Consider the following 10,688-nt stretch of genomic DNA (forward strand, 5'->3'; position numbering starts at 1 on the left):
CCCCAACGACTTGAAATGTCATGGAGAACAGTTAAAAACAAAGTTGATTGTGGGGTCTTTGCAATGAGACATATGGAGACCTATATGGGACAACCACTCTCAAAGTGGAAACCAGGTCTTCATAAAGAAAGTGCAGTTCAGCAAACTACTTTAGAGAAGCTCAGGCAAAGATATGCACACATAATGCTAACTTCTGAAATTAACATGTTGAAGGCTAAGGTGTTGGATATTGCTGAAAAATATCAAAAGGTTGAATTCAAAGTGTGTACTGATCATGCATACAAGGCTATGCAAACAATTCAAAAAAGGTTAAAAGAATATTGATGATTGCTTGTGAAGATGAAAGAATGTTGAAGTGTGATGCTATAGAACAGTTTGTGTTGAAGATGAATGGATTTGAAGTGCATGTAAGATGATTCTGCGAAACAAGTTTTAAATGGTTTGTTAAATGTTATTGAACATCGTTTTAATATTTTGTGAAATGCTTATGAACATCTTTTATTATCTTGTGTTGAATGATTATGTAATAGAAACAACTTCGCTTATTTCTGTCAGTTTTTTATATTTAAATGTTCAAAGTTTATTTATGTTTATTCATAAATGAATACGAATATGATATATTCATTTATGATTAAATTAGGAGTAATATGTCAGTATAACAAAGTTCATATATGAATATAACAATTTTCAGATATGAATATAACTAACTTATTAGTAGAAACAAGTTTTCTTATTTATGTCATTTTTTTATATTCAAATATTTTCAAACTTTATTTTTATTTATTCATAAATGAATACGAATATGATATATTCATTTATGAATAAGTTCAAAGTAATATGTTAGTATAACAAAGTTCAGATATTAACATAAAAAAGTTCAGATATGAATATTACTTATTTATTAGTATAACAAATTTCACATATTTGTATTCATTTATGAATAATTTACAATATCAATATAACTTATTTTATAGTAATTTAAAAAACAAATATCAACATATCAATTTACCATATCAATATAAATGTGTATTATTCATAAATGAATATTATTGTTTATTGTTTTTATCTGCATATATTCATAAATGAATAAAACCAAAAAACATAAAAAAAAAACTAAAAAATCCCTAACTGTCTTATGCTGATTTAGCAGCTCCAACTCTTTCTGGACAAGTACGTAAATTGTGTGGAACTCGTTTTCCACATCCTGAACACATTCTATGTTCTTTTTTAGAATTTTCATATGCTACTTCACCTGCACTTGGAATTCTTTTCTTGATTCCAGAACCTTTATTGCTTTGAACTTCAGGAACATGAATATTAATCTCTTCTGGAATAGGAATAGTAACACCCAAAAGCTTGCATACGACTTCACCATCTGTCTTGCTTTTCAATCCAGGAGAAATATAATCACTCTCAAATTCCTTCAACAACATTTGTTGTTTCTCAGCAAACAAAGCCAATCTCTTTTTGTCATCTCTTACAATATCCAAACATGATTCAAAACTATAATATGAATCATTGACTAGCTTTACATTCTCACAATCACCTGAATCGGATTGAACAGAACTAAAACGATAATTTCTTGATATCACATCCTTTCTCCATCTCTTCAAAATGTACCTTTCAGGAATTTCTTTAACACCACATCTCATCATTATTGTAAAAGCATGTCTGCATAAAACACCCATACGCTTAAAATGTTCACAACTGCAATTTATTTATTTCTCTTCAGCTTTTATTTCAACCTGATACAAAAACACAATTTACACATTTACATTCATATAAGAATACTCATATCAACACTCATATATTCATATAATATTCATATATGAAATATTGATATTCATATATGAATATTCTCATATTCATATATGAATATTATTACATTTTTCATAAAAAAACTAGTAAAATTACCTTAAATTCATTTTTAAAATCACTTTTACTGTTGTTGTGCTGCACAATGTAAACTTCCCAACCATCTTAAATACCAACATATGAGTATGTACAGAAAAAACATGCTTTATATATTTCTTTTTGCACCTCAAAAACTAATGTACTTGTATAAACCTTTGATGCTTGCAGTTCTATTTCTCGAGGTGTTTGCATTTTATATGATGCTTTCTTTGATGCCTTATCAAGCTCTCGTTGAGTATTCCTTTGCTTTTGAATGGCAGTGTCGTAATTCATCATGAAATTCAAAAGTAAGTTCCCACTTTCTGAGTATGTATTAAAGGATGAATTCATACTCTCCGACCTGGATGTAGTCTTCATCAAACCACACATTGGAATATCACTAAAATATCCAGGTATCCATGAATCATGTATTGTAAACATGTCTTTAAACCATCTTGTGTCTTCAAGATTGAATTCCTTCATAAGCAAACCCCACTTCACCTCAAAAACATCAGGTTTCATATTAATGTCTCAAACAAGCTTCAAAAACCTTTTTCTAAAGTCTGTGTTCGTAAATAAATCATCTGATATCTGTATTAAAACAAAAATATTCATAAATGAATAAATAATAATAAGTAAAATAACAATCAATATTCATAAATGAATATACTAATAAGTAATATATTTGAAATATATTAAAATAATACCTTTTTTTCAACTTTTTCATTATATGCCACATACATAATCGATGCTTTGAATTACGAAACACATTCTCAACAGCTTGTTTTATTGCAGCATCTTGATCGGTTAAAACAAGTGTTGGTTCTTTCCCATGAGTTTTAAGAAATGCTTTAAGCAACCAAGAGTAAGACTCAATGCTTTCATTGCTTAGCAAACCAGATCCAACAGTAACCGATTTTTTATGATGGTCAATAGCAGTAAACGGAACAAAAACCATTCGATACCTAACACACAAAAAAATGTTCATTAAAGTCAATTTTTGATGTATTAATAAGTGAATATAAAAATATTCATATATGAATAAGCTATAAACAAAAGTAGATAAAATAACTTACTTGTTTGTTCGGAAAGTCGCATCAAACGAGATAACATCACCAAATTCAGCATAATATGCCTTCTCCATTTCATCAGCCCAAAACATACAGTCCAAAACATCATCTTGACAATTAAACTCAAATGAGTAATTTGGATAGTGAGCTCGACGGTCATTCATTGTGTTTACTATCATTTGGGCATCTTTATAACCAATAACCCTATTGATATCTCTCCTTAAATTTTTATAGTCAACTACTTTGGGCTTTACAAACTCATACCCACCTCTCAAACTTGCCCTCAACTTATGAGCCATAGTTGGACCTATTTTTGATGTGGAAGCACGCACAATAAACTCTTTTTCTGAATATGACATTTGTCTCGCTTTTTTTAAATCGCTTCTCTTCTCAAGTGGATGGTTGTTAAGTTCATCAAACTGAAAAACTTTATAATCTGGAGTTCCATACACAGATTCAAATATAATCTTTGCTTGACAACCAATAGCTCTTGAATTTGAATTTCGTTTCCTCCTAACACCACTTGTACCTAATGTGTCACAAGATTTCTTTTTCTGTTTACCACCACGATTACATATAACATGTTTCTTCTTTATAATCTTGTTACCAAACCTTGACTGTGTGCTCAGTCTAACATCAAAACTACCAATTTCAGCATACTCAGAATACATTTTGATTGCCAACTTTAATGATTTGAAGATTAAACCCTTAAATGAAATAAGTTGAACAGGTACATCTGGCTTATAGACATGTTCTCCAATTATATCATCACAATATTGCGCATCATGTACTGAACTTGAAGATTCACCACCTAAAATAATAATGCATGAATAAAACAATAATATATATGAATACATGAAACTCATATAAATAAAACAAAAAACATTCATATATGAATAAAACATTCATATATGAATACATAAAATTCATGAGGATTCAAAATATATAAAATAAAACATAACTTATTCATATATGAATAAAACGAAAAAAATAATAAATTCGAAATTACAATTATGACACGTTTATTCATATATGAATAAGACAACAATTTATTCATATTAACATATTCATATGTAAATAAATGATAATCAACAAAATTAAAAACAACAAAATAATTCAATAACTGATACCTTCAAAAAATGAGTTCTCAACATCTTCTTCTTCACTCTCACTCATAGAAGAATACAAAGCACCATCAATAACACTAGAATTCGACATAATACACCAAATGATCTATATAAATAAACAAAAACAATCTTAATATCGAATATATCGAATATATCTCACAAAAAAAGTCGTAAAGATGAAAACCTGGTTAATTTCGAATATATCTCACCTCAACGTACAAAATATCTGAAAGAAACTTAAATCATATATGATCAGATGATGTAATTAAGCAATCTCTCTCAGTACAGAGCGTAAAAACTACAACGATATATCCGATAAAAAATTAAATCAGCTCCGATTTGAAATAAATATCTCAAACTACTTAACAAAAATCCGATGAAATAACTCCAATACATATTCGAAACTTGATAATCTTGATAATGAACTCCGATGGAACAACTCCAAAACGAAGATAATAAGCGTAATTCTAAACAAATTATAAAAAGCAATAATCTTGATAATGAACTCCGATCTATCCGATTCAAACGATATACATACCTGATCAAATCGGAAACTGAATACGAAGTAGAAAACTGAAACACATATGCGAAACTTCACGATTAATGGAATGAATACGTATAATTGCTAACGAGTTATATAAAGAAAATAATCTTGATAATGAATTCCTCATATCCGATTCAAACGAGCTAAAGATATCATCAAATTGGAAGCTGATAACAACGAACAGGTAAGTTCTATGTAAAAAAGTTGCTGATTTACAAAGATACCCTTAATGAAAATGGACACGCGCATTTTTTTTAATTTGAACATGTTAGATAAATGATTGGCTGAGAATGATTCCCCCATTCTCAACTTTTTTTATTTTCTCAATTGAACTTACCTATATATATATATATATATATATATATATATATATATATATATATATATATATATATATATATATATATTAGAAATAGTAACATGATTTTAGAAATATAAGCACATATTTTTATGTATTTAGAGTTATATACATAAAAAAACATGTTTATATGCAAAGACAAATGTATTTATAGTTCGATAGGCGTAAAATACATATTTATACTTGTAATTAAGTTTGGTTGACAAAATCAAAATTGAGTTTGGTTGACGAAATAAAATAATTTAAATTCCATTAAATTATGTTTCCTGATATATTGGTTATTCTTTGGCAAAAGATAGATCTTAGATTCTATTCCTCATGTGTTTTTATAAAGACAACAATGTTTTCATCTCTTTTTATGTCATTCGTGATTCATCAAATCAAAACATATTTTCATCATTTCTCATACACCCCACCAACCCATCCACCTACACTCATTCTTTTCAATTTGTCAATATACGATTTCATTTTCAGGACATGCGCACACACATAATTTTTTTTGTTTGTGTTTACATGTCAATAAGGCTTGAGTAGTTTCATATCTTTCAACTTAAGAAAAACGTGACGGTGGGAGAGTCATAGGAGGGAGGACGATGTCCAATTCCACCATTACCCAAGGAAGGGAATACATTTTCACCTTGATCAGAATGTGGAAGACCGTCTTCAGAAAAACGAGGAATACCATTTCTATTTTCATAAGACATCTAAATTGGAAAAATAGAGAATTCAAGTTAGTTGATTTTAGTCCTTAATTATTAACCCATAAATTAAATTAATCCTAGGATCCATATTTTCATTTCGTAGTATGAAGAGGGGTGTCGTACTCATATCATGAAACTATTTTAGGTAGGTAGAAATATTTCACCAACTTCAATCATATGAAACTCCTAGAACTTTTAAGATTTTCATTGAAATATCAATGACATGTTTAATCTAGGATTATGCTATTACCAATTGTGACTGTGATGTCGAGGATCACAATTAAGATGTGAATAACCATGAAAATCCATTCAAACACCCCCGATCGATTTATAGTCTCCTATTGATGTATCGGTTAACCACACACACTCCATCAACAATTATAAACACGAGTTGTTTCATCATTTCATCTTTATAGTCCCACACTAGTGTGCCGGTTAACCACACACGCTTCACTAACGACTCATAAAGAAATGATGTACGTTTTCATGGATAAGCATATAATTTCACACTTTCTTAAAGTAACTAGAGTGGAATTTTAGAAGGTTCTAGTACTTTATAGCATTATTTTTTCTAATGTGATTATGTCATATCGTACATGTTCGGCTAACGATCATTCACCACACAAATGAACGATGGGTGAAAAGGACACCCTTTCAACAGTCATTTTATAGGTCGTTTCCTTATACCGTGAATGAGACCTACTAACGATTCGACTGACTTTTCTTATACACGTAGTAATTAAACGTTTATATATGTATAAGGTGTGTTTTAAACCTTTTTAAAACACAAGGTTTCAATATTAATTATCTAAATTAATCATATAGTTAATTAATCAATTTAAACCTATTAGGGATTTATAATTATCTTTTAATTAATCTTATAATTAAATTTATAATTAAATACATAAGTTTAATTCAATTTAATTAATCTTATAATTAAAAATTATCTATCCAAGATTATCTCCTAGTATTTAGGGTTTTATTTTTAATTATCTAAGGCATTCAAAATTCGAAGTTTGACAGAATTAAAACCAGATAATCACCAAAAATAACCACACAAATCAGATTAGACAGAAAATCCCGAAATTCGGTTTTGTACTATAGTTACGTCGTGACAGACAGTGTTTCACGTCGTGACAAGCAGATTTTTCGAAAATCATAATTTGTTCAGTTCATCTCATGTACAATCAATGTTATACACATCAAGGCTCTGATATCACTGATGAGTTTTATAGGTTATAAATACATGTACAATGCGAAAAAAACACTTAACAATTAAGAGGGCACATGCAACCTATAAGGATCTATGTCATAACACTTTGATGGCAACATACTATGAACAACAAAACTATATGAACCCTAATATAATCAAAATCATGGAATTAGGTTTACATACATTTAATTTGTTATAGTAAACAAATCACTTCAATCCCTTATAGTTGTTGGTTTTGGAAAGCTTAGCACCAAAATGATGATGCATCTAATGATTCACACTCAAACCCTATAAGTAGAAGACAAGAGAGGAGAGAGGAGGAGATGCAAAATTTCATTCACAAACTTTTAGGAAGCGAGAACCATGAAAATAATGAGCCAAGGGGTCATATTTATAGTTAAGGATTACAAGGATAAACCCTGATTTTAATATTAAATATTAGGTATAATCTATTCAAGGCAGTTATCTTTATCAGCTATAAGGAATATTCCTGAAACGCTAAAGGCTTCATGAAACCATGCAACCTTAGGAATAATCTAGAATTGCTTCTTTTGTTCAACTATTGAACAATTACAATTCGCCATTTGCACCTTTAATTAATTCAAATTAATCACGAATTAATTCCAGATTAATTCTGATTAATAATTAATCAAATCCTATTGATTTCATATTAATTTATTAATCGTATAAATTAACTAATCAACTATTGGTCTCATATTAATTTATTAATCACATAATAAATTAACAAATCAACTATCTATTTCCAGTTAATATATTATTCTCATAATATATAAACAAATCATTTATTACAATTTATTAATCACATAATAAACTAATAAACTTATCCTCTCTTTACAAATGTCATTCTAACCAAGTTCTAGTTACGAGTGCAAACCCAAAAGGACTTTACTTATATATACAAGTTTATACCAATTTAGTTATGAGCTTATACACCTTAATCCAACATAATCATCATCTAGGCATTTCTACAACTAGGAAACACGAAAGATATTGTGGATCTGACTAAGCTCCACAAGAAGATCCAACCAATAAGCAACCTTTCCCGCCGAGGCAACAACCCTAAAAGGACTGATGTATCTGGGGCCCAACTTGCCCTGCTTCCGGAACCGAATGACACCTTTCGAAGGTGATACCTTTAGAAGCACATAATCCCCATCTTGGAACTCAAGCTCGGAACGTCGCCGATCAGCATAACACTTCTGTCTTCTTTGCAAGGTCTGTAGCCTACAAAGCACCTTCTGAATCAACTCTGTAGTTTTAAGCACTACCGTAGTGCTCCCCATATCTCGCTGACCCACCTCTGCCCAACAAATCGTGGTCTGTCACTTCCTCCCATAGGGCGTCTCGTGGGAGCTATGTCAATATTGGTGTGATAGTTATTATTGTAATAGATCTTAGTCAAAGGAATATAGGTAATACAACTCCTACCAAAATCCAACACGCATGCTCTAAGCATATCCTCAAGAGTCTGAATGGTCTGCTCACTATGGTTATCAATTTGAGGGTGATAAGCAGTACTAAAATTCAATCAAATACCCAACTCCTGATGGAATTTCCTCTGGAACCTGGAAGTAAAACGGGCATCCCAATCGGAAACCACTAAAACTGGCACTCCATACCGTGCGACACCTCTCTAATGTAAATAGCAGCTAGCTGCTCAGTGGAAGAACTCTCCTGAATCGGGATGAAATAAGCACTCTTGATGAATCTGTCAACGATCACCCAAATCGAATCAACTCCACGTGTTGTCCTTGGTATCTTTGTGATAAAATCCATGGTAATTTATTCTCATTTATACATGGGGATATCCAATGGCTACATCTTTTTGTGAGGCCTCTGATGTTCGACCTTGACCTTCCGACAAGTCAAGATCTTCTAACATACCAAGCCACATCCCAATTCATGTATGGACACCAGTAGTCAAGTCTCAAGTCTATATATATATATATACATATATATATATATATATATATATATATATATATATATATATATATATATATATATATCTTGGTCGCACCAGGATGAATCAAAAACCTCGATTTATGAGCCTCTTCCATCAATGTGTACCAGACACCAAGTGAATACGGGACCCACACCCTGTCATGAAGGGTCAAAAACCCATCATTATCATAATCAAAGGAAGCAACATGATTAACAATCCTCTCACTCTTCCGATGTTCCTCCTACACCGCCACAATTTGTGCCTCTCTAATCTGCTCCAACAGTAGAGTAACAACTGTCATCCGCGAACATAGATCTTTAATAGGAGCACTAGTCGCCTTGTGAATCAAGGAATCGACGACCACGTTGTCCTTCCCCGGATGATATGGAATCTCGCAATCATAATCTTTCACCACGTCAAGCCACCTGTGCTCCCTCATGTTCATGTTCGTATGATATATCAAATATCTCAAACTTTTGTGATCTGTAAAAATGGTACATCGGACCCCATATATATATATATATATATATATATATATATATATATATATATATATATAGTGCCACCAAATGTTGAGGGCGAAGACCATAAAACCTAGCTATATATCGTAAGTAGGATAATTCTTCTCGTGAGGCTTCAGCTGCCTCGAAGCGTACGTGATCACATGGTCCCTCTACATAATCACGGCTCTGAAACCCAAAATCGAGGCATCACAACAAACCACATAATCATCCACACCCTCGGGTAGGGTCAGTATCAGTGCCTTACAAAAATTATATCTCATAACATCAAATGTCACATGTTGCTCAGTTTTCCATTGAAAATAACATTCTTCTTCGTTAACCGGGTCAGAGGAACTACAATCTTGGAGAAGACATGAATGAATCTCTGATAATACCCCGCTAAGACAAGAAAACTCTGAATCTCAAATGGAGACAACAAAACCTCTCACTACATCATGGCATATATCTTGGTCGGGTTGACCAAAATACAATTATGATTGACGAGGTTACCCAAGAACTGCACCTTGCGCAACCAGAACTCGCACTTGGAGAATTTTTCATAGAGCCTTTCCCTCCTCAGAGTCACAAGAACCTCCTGCAAATGCTATTCGTTCTACTCCTTGGTCATGGAATAGACCAATATATCATCAATAAACACATCCACAGACCGATCCAACATTGGCCTGCACACCCAGTTCATGAGGTCCATGAACACTGTCGATGCATTGGTGAGCCCGAATGGCATCGCCACAAACTCATAATGCACATAACGAGTCCTAAAGGTCGTCTTCTGAATATCCTCATCTCTGACTCTCATCTGGTGATATGCCGACCTCATATCAATTTTGGAAAACCAAGATGCACCCTGAAGCTGATCAAACAAGTCATCGATCCTCAACAATAGGTAACTGTTCTTTATCGTTAGCTTGTTTAGCTCTCTGTAGTCAACACACATATGGTGAGATTCGTCCTTCTTCTTCAAAAATAAAATAGGGGCTCCCCACGGAGTACTGCTCGGCCTGATGAATCCCTTGTCCAACAGCTCCTGAAGCTGCATGGACAACTCTTGCATCTCAGAAGGTGCGTGACGATAAGGTGTCTTGGCTATTGGAGCCGCACACAAAACTGGATCAATCTGAAACTCTACCTGCCTCTCAGGTGGCACTCCCGACAAATCCCCGATAAATACATTAGAAAAATCCCAAACAACAAGTACATCCTCAATAGACTTCTTCCCTTCGACCCCCGTATCACCAATATAAGCCAAGAACCCTGAACACCCGTGTTGCAAATACCTCCTAGCCCTTGAATAT

At 32.3% G+C, this 10,688-nt stretch overlaps 1 protein-coding gene across 1 annotated transcript; it reads right to left on the reverse strand.

The window, feature by feature from the left end:
• Positions 1 to 1,133: 1,133 nt before the first annotated feature.
• On the reverse strand, positions 1,134 to 1,655 carry LOC145112397 (uncharacterized). The gene has a single exon (XM_079048566.1). The coding sequence runs from the start codon at positions 1,653 to 1,655 to the stop codon at positions 1,134 to 1,136; it is 522 nt and encodes a 173-aa protein (XP_078904692.1).
• Positions 1,656 to 10,688: the final 9,033 nt, after the last annotated feature.

This window comes from Lactuca virosa, chromosome 1 (assembly GCF_052849685.1).
Source record: "Lactuca virosa cultivar CGN04683 chromosome 1, Lactuca_virosa_CGN04683_v6, whole genome shotgun sequence".
Taxonomy (NCBI): domain Eukaryota; kingdom Viridiplantae; phylum Streptophyta; class Magnoliopsida; order Asterales; family Asteraceae; genus Lactuca; species Lactuca virosa.

Bases quoted from the DNA above. Each gene is read 5' to 3' on its own strand.
- LOC145112397 (XM_079048566.1), bottom strand. From the start codon at position 1,655: ATGATGAGATGTGGTGTTAAAGAAATTCCTGAAAGGTACATTTTGAAG.